Genomic DNA, 20,707 nt, shown 5'->3' on the forward strand with positions numbered 1-20,707 from the left:
AGACTTAGGACTTTTTCACTTCCTGGTAGAAATACAGTGATTTAGCATCCCTCCATGGAACTACATGGAAAGTCTGTCGATTTGGAATGTGAGAGATGACCGTGCAGCTGTGTTGGAAGGAATTGGAAAAAAAGAGAAGAAACAGAGATTTTTTTATGATAATGATTTTAGATTTATTATCTGGATATGGATCAAGCTTTTTTACCTCATGCTTTCATGGTCACTGATCTCTGATGAATTTCCAATCCAACAGCACCATCCAACCTGTTTTCCAGTTCCATTCTATTGGTTATTATTACGGCACCAATTTTATAAACATTTACCAGGTCTACTCTCCTCCAAGGGTTGGATTCTACATTGGTAAGCGTGCAGGACTCACTTTGATAGCTTACATCTCTGTTTCCAATCAAATGCCTTGCCAGCAAGACCCACATTGCTGTTGATTGAAGATTGGACAGCTTTTTGTTTCAGTGCCGTGTTATAAAGGATGATCAATGATGTGACAAGATGGCGCCAACAGTATGCACGGCGACACGTCTGTCGACATTGCGTCCGTCAACTCTTTTAGCTTTGCTTTGGCTTCTTCTAGCTTTATCCTTTTATATATTATGCCAAAATGCCCTTGGTCTGCATGTGTACAATCGCCAGCTTCTTTTAAATGGTAAATGGCTTGTATTTGTATAGGGCTTTACTTAGTCCCTATGGACCCCAAAGCGCTTTACACTACATTCAGTCATCCACCCATTCACACACACACATTCACACACTGGTGATGGCAAGCTACATTGTAGCCACAGCTGCCCTGTAGCGCAGTGACAGAGGCGAGGCTGCCGGACAATGGCGCCACCGGGCCCTCTGACCACCACCAGTAGGCAACGGGTGAAGTGTCTTGCCCAATCACACAACGACCGAGACTGTCGGAGCTGGGGCTTGAACCGGCAACCTTCCGATTACAAGATGAACTGCCAACTCTTGAGCCATGATCGCCCCACTTTTAGAAATCAAAGCATCGTATGATCTGGCTCTTAAACAAACGGCGACAGGAGATGATTATGGGCCTCCTCCACCACTTTTTGAGCCCCGTATTCCAGCCTATCTGTGCCGACACTCCTACAACACTTCCTGGAAGAAGCGCCCGAGGAAACGATGAAAGCGAGCTGGTACACTCATCAAAGTCAGAGCTCTTCTCCGTGCTTCTAGTGGAACTACTGGACCAGCAGAGTTCATCTTTAGATGGATCCTGCCTGTTGTCCCTAGAGCTCCCACAACACTTGATCCCCCACACTGAGCATTTTATTTCCCTAAGCGGCCTCGGCCTCGGACCCGTGGATGCAGTGTGGACCACAGAAATCTTTGCACGCTTAACTGAGCCGGAGCATCAGATGTTAGGATCTACACCCTTCAAATGGCTCTACTAAATGTACGATCTTTAGCAAACAAGACGTTTTGTATTAAATGACTTCCTAAAGTCACAACAGCTGGACTTTCTGTTTCTGACAGAAACATGGCTTCAACCCGGTGAGTCTGTAGCTTTTTCAGAACTGGTTCCTCCTGATTGCTCATTCTTCAGCCTCCCTCGGTCCTCTGGTAGGGGGGGAGGCTTAGCCACCGTGTTCAGCCCATGATTTCATTGCCATCAAAAACTAAAGCACGATTCATTTTCTAGTTTTGAACTCCAGCTGTTTGAGTTACACCTGAGCTCTGCTGCGCCTTTGTTGTGTGCCCTCATATACCGCCCTCCCAAGTTTAATAAGGATTTTATCAAAGAGTTTTCAGCTTTTATGGCTGGAATTGTTCTTAAATTTGACAATTTTTTAATCCTTGGTGATTTTAACATCCATGTCTGCTGTGACTCTAAACTTCTGGTCAAGGACTTTTTAAATATTATTGACTCTTTTAACTTGACCCAGTGGGTTACCGGTCCCACGCATGAAAAAGGTCACACACTAGACTTGGTGCTTTCCCACGGGCTGGATGTGTGCATCACGGAAATATCTGAGTTGCGCATCTCCGATCATTTTCCTGTGTTGTTCATTTTAACGCTGCCCTGCTTGGTAGATAAGCCGTGCGCCCCAGCGCCCAAAAAGCTAGCGCTTAATGCTCTAACAGCGCCCGCTTTTTCTGCTGCCTTTATGGACTCTGGAACAATGAACGTCAAGGACATTTCGGACATTCTTCATTCTACCTGCACTGATATTTTGGACTCGATTGCTCCATTTAGGACTGTGTGCGCTGAAAGGAGATGGAAAAAGGACAGATTGCACGTTTCTCTACAGATTTTAAGGTCTCATCTTTCTGCTTACCAAGAAGCTGTAAAAACTGCAAAGACACAGTTTGTCTCAAACTTAGTGTCAGTAAACAGTCACAGGTCTCAGGTATTTTTTAATGTCCTTAATTGTTTTCTTAGCGATTATGCCGGAGTCATTTCTTCACCAAGTATTTGTGAAGATTTTTTAGCATTTTTTAACAACAAGGTTCTATCCATTAGGGCCCTTGTTTCGTCGACTGCTGCCTCAGATCCTAGTCTTTCTCCTATGTGCTCAGCTGTCTTAGAGCAGTTTGATCCTATCTCCCTGAATGACTTGACTGTGGTAGTTTGTAATCTAAGATCATCACACTGCCCCGCTGATTGTCTCCCCCCAAGTTTGCTTAAAAACACTTTTAATACTGTTGGGCCTTTTATCCTGAGATTAATTAATACGTCCCTTGCAACAGGCTGTGTCTATCATCCTTTAAACAAGCTATAGTTCAGCCTCTTCTTAAAAAACATAACCTGGACCCAGCTGTTCTGTCCAATTACAGGCCAATCTCAAAACTTCCTTTTCTGTCTAAAGTTTTGGAGAAAGTGGTCTACTTACAGTTGCAGGCCCACCTTGATTTTAACATGATTTCTGAAAAATGCCAATCTGTTTTTTAATCATTATATAGCACTGAGACAGCACTTTTAAGGATTTTTAATGATATTCTTTTAACTCTAGCAGCCCTGCTGCCCTTTTATTGTTGGACCTGTCAGCAGCTTTTGACACAGTCGACCATGACATCCTGTTATCACGGCTAGAATTTCATGCTGCCCTAAAGGGATCTGCCCTATAGTGGTTTCGGTCCTACTTGTGAGGAGGGTCTTAATATGGGCCCCCATAGCTCCAAAATAACCCCTCTTAAATACAGTGTACCTACCTTGCGTCTTGCCCTTTTCGCACTGTATTTGTTGCCATTGGGTTCCATCTTCTCGCGGTACAACATTTCATTCCACTGTTTCGATGATGATTTGCAGATTTATCTGCCTTTAAAAGCAGGGTCAGACCGTCCCCAGCTCTTATTACGCTGCCTTGATGACATCAAACAGTGGATGTCGTTAAACTTTCTAAAGCTAACTGAAAATAAAACTGAAGTTGTCATTTTCGTCTACCTTGATGGTTCTTTTAAATTGAATAAGCAGGTTAGTGCAGTAGTCCAGTCCTGCTTCTTTCAGTTAAGACAGCTAGCCATACCTCCCGGCTAACGTCTTTGAACATGTTATTCACCTCTTCCTTACTTGCAGGTTGGACTACTGCACTTCATTGTATTTTGGTTTGTCCCATTTGCCTCACACAGTACAACACATCTCCATTAGATGTGTTGCACTGTGTGAGGCAAATGGTGGCCACACCAGATACTGACTGGTTTTGCGACATCTGTAGCATTGTGCTGTGTGATCAAACTGCATATTTCAGAGTGGCCTACGTTCACACTGCAGGTGAAAGCACATCATCATTTTTGACCCTATGCGACACATATCCGATCATGGTATGACAGTTTGAACAACACAAATCCGATATTTTCAAATCTGATCTGGGTCACTTTCGTATGTGGTACTGAATCTGATACATATCTGATGTTTTAGAAAGCGACTGCTGTTTGAATGGTCATGTCACATGAAATCCGTCTTTTATGTCACTGACACAAGACAGATGCCAATTATCAGCTCCGGAGAAGCACCCGAGAAGACATTGTGAACACTTCCTGGCCATCCAGTGTAGATGTCAGTGAAACTGTTGGGAAGACAACGTTGGAGAAACTTGAACATTTTATTTGTACTGTATAATCTGCAGATTCTGACAGAAATCTGCAACTATTCTTTGAAGCACCGCTTCTCTCTAAAACAGCAATAAGGATAATTATTAGGCCATATGTAAATAACAAAATAACTTTATAACTTAAAGCAAAATTGGGAAACGTAAAGTCCGAAGTCTTTATATTAAGGTCCATCAGTCAAACAATATTGTTTGGTCTGGGTCTAAACAGAGCGCGTTGTGTGTGATGTCTTCTTTTGTGCATGCGGGCCACTTTGAGGGTTCACACTAGAGCGCGTTTGCTGTCACATTTTATATATAGTGTGAACAAGCAGACAAAAAAATCGGATTTGATCAAAAAATCGAAATTGAGCATTAAGACCTGCAGTGTGAACGTAGCCTAAGGCACATCTGTGCAATATTCATGCTGTCATGCTTGACATGCCACACCTGTGAGGTGGGACGGATTATCTCGGCAAAGGAGAAGTTCTCACTAACTCAGATTTAGACAGATTTGTGAACAATATTTGATAGTAATGGGTCCTTTGTGTCTGAAGAAAATGTTTCAGATCTTTAAGTTCAGCTCATGAAAAATGGGAGCAAAAACAAATGTGTTGCGTGTTAGGTTTTGTATTGTTGATTGTCATTTATGCTTAGAAATATCTACTTATATAGGCTTAGAGTTTTATAATTAGTTGTAGATTGATAGAGGTATGATCCTTAATAGTCTGCAAACTTTGTGTGCAGTCCAGAGCACTCTGGGAGCATGGGAGAGGTCGTACCTTCTCTTATTGTTTTATGGTAGGATAAACGTAGCTATATCTGTTTTAGGCTAAGTGCCTTTTGTTTAGATGAACTGCTGGACTTCCAGACCAGCAGGTTTAGGGAAGTCATTTATGGGGTCACACTCTGACCCCCCCCACACACACACACACACGCACACACACACACACACACACACACACTTACACAACACACAGGCAAGGTACTCTTTGTTTGTATGTAGACGTCATATGTCTGTGAAGGTTCTCAGTCATCCAGGTCATCGTAGTCAAAGGAGCTTGCAAAGAAAAGCGTCTGGACTTCTTTAAGTAGACGTCATATGTTAATGAACCTATGTATATTCATGTAACCTCAATAAAAGAGCAGTGTTATGGGGGAGCGGACGAGAGTCTGACGGAGGTCAAGTGGTGGAACGACACTTGGCTCCAGGCAGGTCTCCCTCATGCATGAGTAACACGAAGAACTTTGCCTACTTGGTGTTCAATGCTTTTGCTGTGTTTTTAAATTGTCTCGTTCCAGCGGTGGGCCTGTGCTAGACAGACCCAACGTTGCGTTTATATTTTTGTTCAGTGTAATATATTAATGGCATGTTGTGTGCTGCATCCACAATTGAAAACTAAGATTTTGATGTATATATATCATTGTATTTGTAATGTTGAGAACTTACAAATGTGTGTTCACACTAATACACAAACAATTTGAAAACGTGTTTTTTGTTTGTTTTTTCTATCCCTTTTTAAAATAAACTTTATCCCCAGATTGTTTTTAGCTTGTGAATCGGACAATTCCCCCCTTAAAAGAAGTCACACAAATATTTTGTTGTGTTAACAAGTATATGTCTTGATGCATGTGCAATCACCCGGGTTATTAAATCCCAAAAGGTTGATTCTGTTCATCTGGACGTAGTGTTTTCAGTGAGAGAAACATTTCGTCACTCATCCAAGTGACTTCTTCAGTCTCAGCTGACTGCAGGTTTCCCCAATCTTATAAACAGTAAATTTTCATAATGACTGAAACCAGCCCACTGAAGGAACAATGGGCTGGGAGGTCAGTTCCTTGATCATCAAAATTCTCCTGACTAATCATCAGCAAGCACTGATGGCTGATCATTGACCATTGCTCAATGGTCATGAGTACCGTTCAGAGAGAGTTGGAGAATGGCTGCAATCACAGCATTGTATGATGGTGGCACCCTTAGGCCCCCTCCTTGATTCAGAGATGGTCTTTCCCTTTTTATGTAAATGGCCTCCTTGCATCCCTTCTCAAACCAGCCTCCTCCCTGTCCAGGATACATCCCCATCATTGAAAGAGTGTCCACTGGCCTGTAGGTGTGGAGTCCTGGCCTGTCTAGTTAGCTCTCCTGTCATGTGCCATCCACACAACACAGAAGAACTGAGACTGAAGAAGTCACTTGGATGAGTGATGAAATGTTTCCTACTGGAAACACTACGTCCAGATGAACAGAATGAACTTTAGCAAGTATAATTAGGATTAAACAAAACAGTAAGGATGGTTGAACAGAGACTATCTGCATATTTTGGAAACGTTTCTATCAGACAATTTCATAACATACAACTGTATCTGTTGCTTTAATGAATTTTTATTACTTTGATGACATTTGTAGTTTTACATTTCTCAGGTGTCATCTGCATTTCATCACTACGGCTTTCACAAAAGTGTAGAGTTACTTATGTGGCTGAATTCACAACCCCTACAAATGCGGAGGAGTACATTACAGGGTAATAAGCTCACACATTTTCCATAGGTACATTTGCTATGAACATGAGTTATGAAATAGCCAGCAGCATTTTAAATAGAAATCAGTGCTATAGTAGCTACATGCAGTGCATCATAAAGTAAAAAAAAAAGGCAAACATGGTATTGTGTGCAGAAACGTCTTATAGTTTTTCTGTAGTATAATTTACAGAACTAAAGGAGTGCAAAAAGGTTTCAGATATATGTATTTGTATCCATTCCATCAGACAGTACATTGTTCTCCTTTACTAAGGACTTATAGGATCCTTGGTGCTGTAGAAATGAACTCTCTGCACAGCATCGTCAGCACCTGAAAGAACATGAGTTACAGTTAAATTAAGGCAATGTACGATAATTGCACACAAGCTTTAACGTGGTGTAAGTAAAACCTGATTGGCAGATGAAGTTGAGGTTCTCCTCACAGGGCTGGTCCTGCCAGAGGAAGTGCTCCGTGCTGGCCACGCCTCCACAGGTGCTGGAGTAGCTGTCAGGAACAAAATCTTGTGGCCAATTTAAGAAATTCATGGAATATCCAGACATCCAGAACCACTCATCTCCTCTGAGGGATCTGATGAATCAGAAATTAGTTGAAATGTTTTTTTCAATCCAAACAACTACAAGGACACACAGCCTGAGACGTCATGACCTCATCTTTTGAAAATGTCTGAATTTGCAAAATTCAAATTGTCACGGCGTATGAAAAGAGAACAGGTTAGAGCATCTGGCCTCTAGCTATTCTGCATGAGCTTAAACATGAATCATGACCCTGACTCTGAAACAAATCCGTCATTTGAAAATACATTAGCATATTGCTAGTGTTACACAAAATAGGTGAAGCGCATTTCACAGAAAATGTAAAATACATGCACAAACATTTAATTGGAGCACCGAACACTATTTAAATTTAGAGCTTTAAAAACAGGTTTATATTGAAGGCTTTGCTGAAAGAAACAGAGCAACAAACAGAGAGTTTATTATAAATAGATTGCAATTATATAGGACTTCTCAACAAAAAACAAAACAAAACAATACACACAAGCTCTTTTTCAAATCAATCTCACACCTCCTAATCATATATTTATGATTATTGAATATATAGTAGAAAAGATGGCGGCGCACAGTAGAGCACAAAGTATTATTTATTGTATTTTTTTTTATTACTTGTCATTCCTGTTTGTTAATATATATATATATATATTACTTACAAAAAAAATCTGTTTCTTCATCATTTTGTTTCTTTTCACTCCGGGACCATGTGTACATAATTTCATTCCAAATCATGTTAACATGTGATGCGAATGACAATAAAGCTCCTTGAATCCTTGAAATATTTTACAGCAAGCTTAGATCTGAGTAATAGAGCAGATTGGGTCGATGAATTCTGTGTTTCTGTGAGTGAGCTTGCAGTTGTTTGTGTTTTCAATTCCTGTTTTGATATCACTGTCGTTTTATGTTGAGATCTGGTTCTTGTGGTAGTATCTCGGTTCTGGTTCTTGTTTAATATTAAAGTTTTGGTGGCTGTTGGATTACTTCACTGAAGGTTTGTTGTGGTATTTAACACTGAGATGACACAAGATGGACACAAGACAAAATATTAAAAAAATATATAAAAATTGCCTGATTGGAGTATGGTTTTGCCTACCATTTCTTCATCTTCTTAATTTTATGGTCTCCTGGTTGCTTCTTATTTTGTTGATTGTCTGTTCATTTTGAGTAATTCTGTTTTTTTCTTTTGGTGATCTTCAATAATTTCTGTTAATCACTGTTTGTTTTTTTAGTGGTGGCTCTTTTGTGGTCATTTTGCTCTGAGCTGAGAATCTGTGGATTACTTATTACTTGACATTAAGACAGTTGTCAGCAAAGGTGCACTATATAACTGGAAAACAGAATCAGCTAATTTATATTATTCCTTGCTAATTCATTTGGTTGTTAAAAACACTAATTTTCTCATTTCATCAGTACCTGCGCAGTCCCAGCCAGACGTGGTCTGTGAGGGAGAAAGGAACGAGGCCCAGCAGCTGCTCCAACTCGCTTTGCTCCTGTTGGCTGTGAAGGCTGAGCAGGTCCCACCCAGTAATAACGTCTACAGTACATCAGAGCATCGGACCAGCAGAGCCTCTCTCCCACCACCGTCACGTTCCTGCCACCAAGCTGCATGCTCACAGTGGGAGGAGGGCTGGAAGGAGGTGGAGGTGTCGGTGAAGGAATGACGGCTTCTGGTGCTGGAGAGAAATAGTTTTGTTCTATGTTTGACTCTTTTTTAATTTTTTTAACAGGTTAAACTGTATCGTTATTATGCACCCAATTAAAAAGGGAAGACTGAAAACCGGAAACAAGTTCAATTTGTCCACTGTGTAGTGGAAAATGAAAAAACACTAAACACTAAAAGGTTAAAGCTGTTTCTACGTTTGGAAGTAATTTTCCAACAGTCATATATCCACACATGACCACAACAGATCTGCTAGAAAGAAATCTTATGGCCTTACCAGGCAGAGAAGCAAACACCTCCACTTCACACAGCGTCAGAACTTTCTGAGATCCCGGTATGATCACAGTGATGTAGCGACCTTCCATTTCATTACACTGGAATGTATATGTTGGTGTACGCGCTAATGATTCCAGAACGCCACACCTGATGGTGTTACACAAACATCAAAGTGAAATCATCATCATCATTTTTTCCCTCTAGACCCTTTTCACTAGGATTTTGGGTGCTGCTGATCCAGCAGTTACATTTACAGCCACTTTCTTTGGTTTTGTATATTGAATAGTTAGTGCTTTTTGGGGTTTGCTATTTTACAGTCATATGCATGACATGTATATTTCAGGTGGAAATAACAGAAGTCGCACATTGGGAGTGTTTTCAGTTTATATCCTGTAGTTGTTTATTTAATATCCTCTACATGTGTGTTTGGATCCTTTGAATCCTTTCTACTATCAGTCTCGTGTCTCACCTGGAATTTGTGTTGCCATTCTGCTCCAGTGAGTCTCCAATCAGGATCTATGCCCCAAGAAGTCTTTCAGAACAACAGTCTTGTCTGTTGATGATGGTGACAGCAGTGACTTTATAGACAGCCAATAAGTCTACTCTCCACCAGGGATTCTGCTGTGTCCAAGTGTGGGTACAACATGAATGATCCCAGAATTCAGTTCTGCACCCATCGACACCTTTAAAGGGAATCCCAACTGCATTCCATGTTGATGACTGCACTGTTTTTTGTTTAAGGCCACGTTTTGAAGCGGCTCCACTAAATTGTTGAAAGGAACAAACAAGTATGAATCAGTATCAAGCAGATGTGTTTCAATAGATCAGATCCAGTCACTTAAAGCTCTACCTGCTGGGGCAGCATACACCTCCACTTCACACAGGGTGAGAGTCTTCTTCTGTCCAGGAAGAAACACGTTCACAAAACAACCCTCCATGCTGCCTCCATCACACCGGTATGTGTAGGTTTTACCCGCTTTGATATGTGAGATGGAGGCACACCTGACACCAATGGATGGGGGCAATATTAAGTTGACATAATTACTTTCTCAAGAAGAGAATGTAACTGAGAACATAGGGAAAAAGTGCATTTTCAAGCCTTTTGAAAGTTTTCATAGGTTTTCCCAAAAAATCACAGAAGCTTTTATTGGTTCCTTTGCTAGTTTGACCGATGTAAGCTATTTACATCTCTATGGCATTTATAAGAACCAGTACATGAAAATTTAAAGAGTAAAGGACAAGTGTGAAGAAATACCCTTTAACCTTATTGTGAATGTTACACATTGCATAATTAGTGATTAATTAATCCAAACAATTTGCAACTGTTCTCTAATGTGTCTCCTATTTTTGTATATAGGTCTCTTGTTTTGTATATATCCCTCTTGACTGTATATATTTCTCCTGTTGCTATTTATTTCTGCTGTCTACTATTTATATTTTATTCTGCTGTACATGTACAATGACAGTGAAGGGCTACTGTATTCCATCTATTCTAGTCTATTGTAACGCAAGGTTTCAGCACATTTGGAACAGTGCAAACACAACAACAGAGCACAAACAAGCAAATAACTACACATAAGACATGTTAGGGAATGTGTGTTGTGTTTTTAAAAGGAAATTAAAATATCAAATATCAAAATATAAAATATCAGATTTTTTAGAATGTCAGATTTTTAAATCTGCAAATATACACATTTAATTTCATTCAGGTTTATTTATATATACTGTAAGGAAAGCACCCTATAGTATTTGGGCGATCACCCTAACAATCAAGTAACCCCCTGTGAGCAAGCACTTTGCAATGGTAAGAGGGGGAAACTTTCTTTTAGTGGGGTGCAAACCTCAGCAGAATCAGACCCGGGGATGGGCCAGACCAGTTTGGGGGTGAGGAAAGAGGAAAGAAGAAAGGGAAGACATAGACAAAATACCAAAAATTGGAGAGAAAAGACAACAATTTAAAGACATTGCAGCTCACTGTATTGTGATGTTTATATCGATCTTAAAAATCCTAAATTTGTTGCACTGCAGTTAAAAGGTTGGGAAATCCACTTATTATATGTTAGTTCACCGTGTGGTGGACAAAATGAATCTTGTAAACTTTTGACTTATCACTGTTCCAGTTATACTTAAAAACTCACTTTACATTGAAACACTTGTAATTACCTGGGATTATTGTTTCCGTTGTTCTCCAGTGAGTTTCCTATTCTGATCTCAGCTCCATCCAGTCTTTCAGCACAGCAGTCTCCTCTGTTGATGACTTTTACAGCAGTGATTGTAAAGCTTCGCTGCAGGTCCACCCTCCACCAGGGGTTGGTCTCGTCTTCAGCCGTGTGGCTACAGAACCCATTGCTATAGAACGAGTTCCATCTGCCATCGATGGCTTTGGACGCAGTGGCAAAGGAGAGTGTAGATGACTGGGCAGCTTCTCCTTTGAGTGCCACATTGGGTAATGGGTATCCTTGAAGGAAAACCAAAGAGACATTAGATCATTGTCAATAGTTAATTATATTTGTTGCAGAAGGTGCAGAGTGCAGTAATTTTGAAGACCACACTTGGCTGTCATTCTGGCTCAAAGACCTTTAACTATACAAAACAACAAGAATGATTAATTTGTGTTGGGAGGTGGGCCATTTGGAAAATTAACAACAACTTGAACAATCAAGGCCTCAGACTTGTGTACCGGCATCAGGCTGAAATGTGATTACCATAGTAAGCTTCAACCTCGCAGATGCTAAGGACATTTTCACTTCCTGGTAGAAACACAGTGACGTAGCGTCCCTCCATGGAGCTACATGGAAAGTAGTATGTCTGTCCACTGGGAATATGAGAGATGACTGCACATCTGTGTATGAGAAAGCCAAAAAGAAGAAAAAAATAAGAAGGGACAATATGCTACTGAAATAATGATTACTCATGTATTTTATCTGTCTGCATCAAGCTGTTTCACCTCATGCTTTCAATGTCATTGATCGCTGCGGACTTTCCAATCCAGATTTCAGCACCATCCAGTCCGTTTTCCAGTTCTGCTCTATTGGTTATTATTACAGCACCAATTGTATACACATTTACCAGGTCTACCCTCCACCAGGGATCAGATTCTGACTTGGTGAGTGTACAGGACCCTAACTGATATCTTGATTCTCTTCTCCCATCAACTGCTTTGCCAGCAATACCCACGCTGTCACCAACCGAGGACTGGATAGCCTTTTGGTTCAGTGCCAGGTTTTGGAAAAGATAACCTTAATATAAAAAAAAATTAGTTAGTATTATGAATTATTCTCTATTTTTTTAAAGATTGTTTTGAGGGAAGTGAGGAAAAAGTTTACCTGTCAGCACTCTAGATATCATCATGAAGGAAATCACTGTTAATGTAAAGAGTTTGACTTAAAAAATATAAAATATAATTTATATCATATTCATTTTTAACTGTAGTGTTTGAAATTGTGTAAAAATGGGAATTTTAAAGGGAACAGCATACTCAACAACATCTCTGCTGAGTGACTGTTGATGTAACAAGCAATAAAACTTAATTAAATTAACGGAGTGGATATAAAAACAAGGAATCATCAAAACCAGAAACATGTTGTGTCTAAATGTGTCTGAAAGACACCTGAAGCTACACTGATTGATAATTCCGATTAATCCTCGCTTGAATAGCTATTATTCCAGATCTGACAACAAGTTCTCAAGTATCTCACTGTTGTTTTTAAGACTTGTATATATTTTTATATCACCTCTGTCCAAAATGTTGCCTCAAGACTTTGCGTAGACCAAGATTTAAGTAAAAGAGCACTATGCTACTACTCAAAGTATTATCATCATTTTTGTATATGATAATGATTTTGAGGGTTTTTTCCAAGGTTTAAAATGAATTAAATCAAGTGTAACTGAAGATACTGTAAATTGACTTACCAATGAAGATGCAAATATAATTTCTCCCACTCATGGCTTTGGAAAATAATCACAGCTATTGTCACTTTACTGCCACTGTGGTTTTCTTCAGAGCATAACAAATCACAAACCTTTCTACCTCATTTATTCTGGTGCAAACAAACATGTAAATTTTTATTCAGTGTTGTTTGCACGAAGGACAACACACCCACATATTACATTTGCTTCTTCTAAACAAATCTTGCTTCTGAAGTTTTCATAAGTTTTCTTATGTTTTGTCCACATCGTTGTTATAGACTTTTCTCTGTTTCGTTCCCCTTTTCTCATTACACATTTATGTTCCATACACCAACTTTTTCTTTGTGTCCAAAACTCTTGGTCAAACAGCTCATTATGGACTCTAAATATACTCAGTAATAAGAAATGTGCTTGAGCAATATTGCCCACAACAATTTAAAATTCCACACTGACACGTGTAACACCTGAACAGACGCCACAGGTCTCGCACAGGGTTTGGTTTTGTGTTTTTTTGCTATTCTTTTCATTTTCTAGTAAATTTGCTCCTGGTGATGTCACATAATTTTTTCTGTGTGTACTTTCATTAGTGCTTTACAAATGTTTTGTGGTTTCAGTGAACACCAGTCAAGAGCATCCAGTTCCACCCAGTTTTAATAAATGGAATTATTTATTTAGTAAATGTTTGACATGGGTCTTAAATTTAAAAAATCACATAGGATTCAAGGTGGAAATGAACGCTCTTTAGGTCACGTTGAAGAAGAATGACTCCACTGCTGTAGTAATCATCTGGATGAGGATCTTCCCAAGCTGAAAGTAATCAAAATATGGAGATGTTGGATCAGTTGACATGTCATACATGTTTGTATGCACTTGTTTGCTGTTGGACTACACAGCTGCCCTTTGTCACAGATTTTGTTCATTATATTTATGGACAGAATTTTTAGTTGCATTCAAGGTGGTGGTCTCAGGATCTCGTTTCTGCACTTTCCAGATGATGTTTTTCTCCTGGCTTCATCAGACCGTGATCTCTAACTCGCAGTGTTGGGATAAGAATTAACATCCTCAAGTTCAATGTCATGGTTTTCGCCTGCTCCAGGTTGGGAGCAAGTTTCTAGGATATGTTGAGGATCTCAGGCTCCTGACACTGATGTGGCTGCTGTGCTGCTCTGTTTGGGTAGAGAGAGATCTGAGCTTGATAGTGAAGGTGTCACTTCATATTGATCAGCATTCGTATCCTTACGGTCACAAGCTCTGGGCAGTGACTTATCTGGCTGACTCTTTAATATACGGCAAGACACAACTGCACCGCATGAAAAGTGCATGTAGTGAAAATATTGTAGTTTTAAGTAATTTCATTTGAGAACACCCATAACCAAAATTGACTAAACCTTAAAAGTTCCAATTCAAATCTAGCAACATCCATCAGAAAACACACAAAATATTTTTTTGATAAATATTTAATTATAAACATGTAATACAAAATCATTACACAAGCATCTTCAGTAGTACCACATATAGCATTATTTGTGAACACCTGCTAAAAAGCAAGCAACACATGTGAACATCAGCCACTGAAGGCGTCATTATAAAGGTACTGCTGAACAAACACCATTCATATGAACAACATATAATAGAAATATACTATCAGAACATAATTGTTTTTAAATGCACCTCTGCCATTTGCTGGCATCATTGTCATCATCAGCAAATGAATTTTGCTTTTGGTGTTCTAAGGGTAGACAAAGGCAAACAATGGTTTACCAGCAGTTTCTGTTTACACAGTTTAGCAGTTTAATAATCAAAGTAACCATAAACTTACCGAATGTTTTTGCTTAGCAATAGAAATGTGGGCTATAAAGGGTACCAGACCCTTTACCCAAAATTTGCATAAATTGCACACACTAGTAAAAGCCATGATTCTGGTTCACTTAATTCAAACTATGTGTTCGGTTACTTTTAATAATTCAGTTGTGCCCCATCTTACCACACCGTTTTAAAGAGTTCTACAAATGATTCCAACAAAATCTCTAACTGCATGTAAAAGCAGTATAAAAAAAGCTTCTCGAAAGTGATTGCCCTCCACCAGTCCTTCTGATTTGTAATGTGACCTTTTCCCACAAAATTAATCATAGCATTCTGGGACATACTGTTGATAGTAAACCTGTGAGTTTAAAAATAGTAGCATGGTTGGATAGGGAAGTTTTAATCTGTTATGTAGGGCAGGTTTCAGTTTCCTTATAGCCAGCTCAGAGTCAGGATGCCCACAGTGATCAGCAAAGCTAGAGGCGAGGAAGGAAGAACAGAAGAACAAGTATTAAGTACTCTACGTGTTTCATGTTTGAAGCACATATTCTTTTCTCAGGTAAGTATTAAACCAAAAGAAAGAAGAAAACTTATCTGGTACTTTTACCTTGCATCATTGATTGCTGGATTGTAATTGCATTAGCCGCAGAGGTGGTGGTGGGTTTGGGGGTGGTGGTGGTGGTGTTGGTGGAGTTGGAACTAACCAAATTGGTGACGGTGGCAGTAACATTTCTCAGGTCTACCACATTAGTTCTTATTTGGAAAGCAGGGCTACCCAGATCCCCTGAAGCTGAAAGAACAAGCAGAGAAAAAAAGATCACTGATGTGTTTAAAGTACATAACAACATATTGATATATTGTCAGTGATGGTCTGTGTAACCATCATTAAAAGAGGTCTGTTAAAGGTGCAATTGATGTGATGTTGATGTGTTAGCTTACAGGCATTATAAGCTCCAGTGGAGACTGACATTGAGAAACTTGTACTGTCTGTGGCTGCTTTAGTTTTGGCGCTAGTAGCGTCTGGTACTGTGGCATCAAATTGACACTGGATGTTCTTTCCATTGATTTTGCCCTTCACATTGTTGACTTTAAGCTGCGGAAGAAAACAGATCACAAAGAGAAGAGCTTAGTTGTTATTAGGATAATAATTTCTTCATTATTAAACTTCAATGTAAGTGAAGGCAACACAAAGGCATAAGCAGTGATAGGCAGAATGAGCATTTGTCACACAGTCCAACCCTAAAAAAAAGTATTACTAAAGTGTTTTTCAAAAGTCTGCTAGTAGAACTCACCGTTGTGGGATTCAGCTTGCCATTGTTGAGAAGAGCACTTATGTATCTGACTACATTGTTGTTATTTGCACAGATGTAGGTTGTGTCATTGACTCCCTGTGGTGAAGAACCAGAAATTGTAAATGTTACCTCTCTATAAAGATGACGACTAACAAAATACTAGACTGTCTCACTGTTAAACTTTACTGTATTTTCATCTGTGCTAAAAGGATTAAATTTGACATACCGGTGTGCTGTTCCGTGACAGGGTGAGAGCAGCGTAGCCGTCTGATTGTCCTGCCAGTGAAAACTGAAAATTTTGACCTCCCAGCGCTTGGCTACCAAGGAAGAAACATGTCCCACTGGAGGGGTCGCAGCCAGAGGGCTGAGAAACGCACAGCTGTGTCTTGCTACAATTATCTCTAGTAAAAGAGGTCTGCAAGGATAAATAAGATCCATGTTAGAGAGTGGTTTAGTTGTATACATTAATAGGTACTGATCAATGCAACTGCAACTTGTTTTTGTCAGTCTTCTGCTATAGTAATTAACAAATAATTTTATTTATTTTTAAAATATATTTTTTTAATATATTTTTAATTTTTTCTAAATTACTCACATTAAGAGTTGTCACATTGCTGTCAGGCACTAGTGGGGCAGGTGTTGGAGCTGCAGTCGTGTTGGAAGTGGTGTTGTTGCTGGATGGTGTTGTGGAGCTGGTGTTGGAAGTGGTGTTGTTGCTGGATGGTGTTGTGGAGCTGGTGTTGGAAGTGGTGTTGTTGCTGGATGGTGTTGTGGAGCTGGTGTTGGAAGTGGTGTTGTTGCTGGATGGTGTTGTGGAGCTGGTGTTGGAAGTGGTGTTGTTGCTGGATGGTGTTGGGGTGCTGGTGTTGGAAGTGGTGTTGTTGCTGGATGGTATTGGGGTGCTGGTGTTGGAGGTGGTGTCTGTGCTGGTAGCATTTGTGCTGGTTGCTGGAGTCACACTCATTGTGTTGTTGGGTGCTGCCGTAATGTTTTGAGCACAAGTGCCCATGAAACACCCAGTCAGCATCACAAACAGGAGAGTGAGGACTAGTCTGCTGTCCATGCCTAAAACAGAGGGAATGACAGAGATTGAGTAAACTCTAACTATTAACTGTAAGTGAAGTGAAGTTTATTACAGCACTGTATTTAATAACATTTACTGTCACTACAGCTACTCTCTCTCTCTCTCTCTCTCTCTCTCTCTCACTCTGTGGTTTTTTCATCATATCATTTGTCCACCAGAGTGCACTCTGACTCACATTTTACAATATCTTTAGCACTGAGGCCAGTGCAAGCATCAGTGTACACATCAAAGCTAAACAAGCAGAAGGTGAGTTGTTTGGTTTGGAATTAAAAATCAACCTCATCATCTGTGTATACCATTCAAACATAACATAGGGAATACTGGCTTATATAACAACGGTGAGGACTTTTACAAAATAATCAGTAGCACTTACAGTACAGGCTCTAGAATTAAGTGCAGCAAGATAACACATAATTTGTTTTTACAGATGATATAAGTATGGAGTTAGATAACAAAAAAGTGAAACATTAAACCACAAAATAAAACGCTAATAAATCCCACCACCAAATATCACAAGAAAAGTTGCTCAAATAAATAAGAAAAACAATCAAACCAAACTGGCAACTGACATAAGAGTGCCATAAATGCAATGAAACATTAAGATTAATAAAAAGTAATAAAGCAATGAAAGTAATAAATTCGTTTATGTTTTTAAATGATTAATATATTTTAATTGGAAAGTAAGTAACAGTCTTTCAGTTTACAACGAAGGTACTCCAGACTCTAAAAAAGTTATTTCGGTTATACTGTATGTATATATATATATATATATATATTTAATGAAATACTATTGAAAACTAATTGCAATCTAATTTATTTATTGTTACAATTATAAATTACTACTCTTCACAAAACACTATTAGATAGTGAATGTCAAACTTAAACAGATATTGAACAAAAAAAAAACTAATTTAAAAACTGATATGATGTTGCATATGTATTGTTTTTACCTACCTGTAAGTTTTCTTATTTCCAGTGCAAATAATGAAAGAAATTGAATTAAAGATATATCGTTCCTCAGATTTTGCCTATGTAGTTTCAGTCTCAGGTAGGGCTTGGAGGTGGACTGCTTCTGATGTATCCAGTGGCTTCCAGATGAACAAGTGACACCTGTTCACTTTCTGTCACTGTTAAATAAGCAAAGGGGAGGGGAGAAAATTGCACGCATTACAAGAGCATTACATGTGAAACTCTGCCATCACTCTAGTGATCAGGGTGAGGCGAGGAATAAGGGTGTGTCGCGTTGAAACAAACCTGAATTTTGTCTTTCCACCTCTTTGTTTTAGAGAGTTTTGTTTCTAAATGCACCACTTCCTTGACAATGCATGCAACCTACATGGATATTGCGGTAAAAACAGGGGATCTACTTCAATCTTTAATGTGTATATTACCATCGAACAGCAATGAGACTAATTACCAAATATTTTTATTAACTCTGAAAATGTACAAGAAAGAAAGAATGATTGAACAGGTCACAGAGGCATTCTGGTTTATACATACTTGGACTGAACTGGTTGGGCTTTTTTTTCAAATATCAAAATATTGTTACTGACTGTTTAAACCAATTCTGAAACTTTTAAAGTGAAAGAAAATTGATCTGCCTCAAAGGCACAAGGCACCTCTCAACAAATGGCCACAAGGCACAAAGCTCGGTTTGTTCCTCTTGGCCATTTGTGTAAACGTAATATGTTCCATTGTCTAAAGTGGGTTTTAAGTGTCCTCCTGAGAAGAAGGCCAATTAAAAGATTTGACTTAAGATCAAGGTCCAGATCTGGGAGGAGATCCATCAGGACACCATCGCCTATATGATCTGTGTGCTTTCAAAGTGTTCCTTTCATTTTTGTTTTCAGCAGGGTAGTTGCTTCCTGTGGATATGATCTTTATGTTATTCTGTTTATTGTGTAGTGTATTGACTGTAAAAGAATTTTTGGATGTCTACTAAAATCCAGCAACACTGCTGTCGTGCACTTTCTTACTATTAACTAATAAATAATCTGACTTGTTCAATTTTTTAAACTTTATTATGAACACAGCTCTTCAAAATACACTGTTTCCTTTTCCCTTATTGTGTTTAAGTACACAGACACTAAAGTTCGGATATCTGTGTTCACTTAAGTTTTATTCGGTGCTTCAAGGTTTTTGCAATTGCAGATCAAATCTTCATTGTTGCTACTTAACTTCCACTTCAGAATTTCCTAGAAAGAATGAGGGTGGAACTCTTACACGTCAGTCAGGATATATGGTTGGCATTAATCAGGGTCAGTGGCGTGAAGTTATTTCTTCGTCATGCCTTTAATATGCAAAACTGGTCGTTCTGGTTGAGTTACTGCACACGAAACTGGTCATATGCTTCCCTGGGTTTTTTGGGGTCAGGTGGGTGCAGATTTATCTGTAATGAATCCGACAGAATGTTCCGAGTGAAGGAACAGAAATGTAAATTTTGTAAACAATTGAATACTGTCAACGTCACATTAATACAATACAAATTTCATTTAATACAAATTTTATTTGTCACATACACAGTACAACATTTAGTGAACATGTAGTGAAATGCTTGTGTCCTGAACTGCGGACAGGCTGCAGACGTAGCCGCGCCATTCCAGGGCTTGTTTTTACCATGGGGAGTCTAGCCAGGATCCTTACTGGATACCAGGTGGGAATCAAACTTGCAATCCCAGCTCCATCACATCACAGATGTTATACCCTTGTGGTGTGCAGTGCATCATAAGAATTGCAATGGAGTAAAGATGACCCTGGTTACCCTGTACATGACATCAGCGGATCAATCAGACTGAAGTACAGACTTTGAGGTTTAAATCAAGGGGGTGTAAAAAAGTAATGTGATAACTGAGTAGTTACAGCTGTTTTTCTACACATTTTCCAAAGGTATTTGGGCATTTGACTGACATGCATTTTCCTGGCCAGGAGAGGTCTGTTCCTTTGTTATTCCATAAAGAAAAAAACACACATTTGGAGTCAATTCCAGGTTTTAACCTTTATTTTATAGTTTTTAACTGGATAACTTAATATGAGGTCCAACGGGATGCAAGTGAAGGGGGCCATAATTAGGCGGAGGAAAAAAATAAGCTAATTAAATAAACAAACTTATGCTACAGCAGTGGTGCTTCCTGTATGTGGTTAACTCTGTTCTCTTCCTCTGCAGGATTTTTGTGTCGGGAGGGTGTCCACATAGTGTGTTTTGCAAATGGTGTACACCGATGTGGTGGTAGTAGCTAGATTCTTCCCTTTTAGTTTTCCGAGGAAGGAATGCGTCTTCAGGTTGGAGATTGTTTTGAGTTCTAGTTGTTGGTAGTTTGACCTTAATAAAATAAAACCCATGTTTATTTTGTGATCTCTGATAACCTTGGTTTCTGACTCCTTTCAATCGTGGTTATTTTCTAATTTCTACTTTTCAGAACTTAATAATCTATGCAATGTTGGTGTGTTAATTCAGGAATTTATTTTTTCATCAACAAATAAAGGAGGTTACATATAAGCTAGAGCAGGGCAATATGACTAAAAATATTTATCACGATATACATTT

General features: G+C 39.1%; 2 protein-coding genes across 2 annotated transcripts; both read right to left on the reverse strand.

Annotated features, from left to right (window-relative positions):
- Nucleotides 1-6,838: 6,838 nt before the first annotated feature.
- Nucleotides 6,839-12,027, reverse strand: LOC146390778 (uncharacterized). Its single transcript, XM_084922283.1, has 8 exons — nucleotides 12,023-12,027; nucleotides 11,781-11,917; nucleotides 11,239-11,533; nucleotides 9,926-10,077; nucleotides 9,077-9,199; nucleotides 8,683-8,812; nucleotides 7,013-7,074; nucleotides 6,839-6,900 (listed from the first exon to the last, which is right to left on the reverse strand). Exons 1-8 carry the CDS (start codon nucleotides 12,025-12,027, stop codon nucleotides 6,839-6,841), a joined length of 966 nt encoding a protein of 321 aa, XP_084778409.1.
- Nucleotides 12,028-13,422: 1,395 nt separating this feature from the next.
- LOC146390779 (uncharacterized) lies at nucleotides 13,423-18,265 on the reverse strand. The gene is made up of 7 exons (XM_084923762.1): nucleotides 18,118-18,265; nucleotides 16,675-17,144; nucleotides 16,306-16,494; nucleotides 16,080-16,175; nucleotides 15,727-15,880; nucleotides 15,395-15,577; nucleotides 13,423-15,263 (listed from the first exon to the last, which is right to left on the reverse strand). The coding sequence occupies exons 2-7, from the start codon at nucleotides 17,140-17,142 to the stop codon at nucleotides 15,220-15,222; spliced, it is 1,134 nt and encodes a 377-aa protein (XP_084779888.1). The 5' UTR covers nucleotides 17,143-17,144; nucleotides 18,118-18,265; the 3' UTR covers nucleotides 13,423-15,219.
- Between the last annotated feature and the right edge of the window lie 2,442 nt (nucleotides 18,266-20,707).

Source organism: Perissodus microlepis, chromosome 3 (genome assembly GCF_051167445.1).
Source record: "Perissodus microlepis isolate ML-2025 ecotype Zambia chromosome 3, ASM5116744v1, whole genome shotgun sequence".
Classification (NCBI taxonomy): domain Eukaryota; kingdom Metazoa; phylum Chordata; class Actinopteri; order Cichliformes; family Cichlidae; genus Perissodus; species Perissodus microlepis.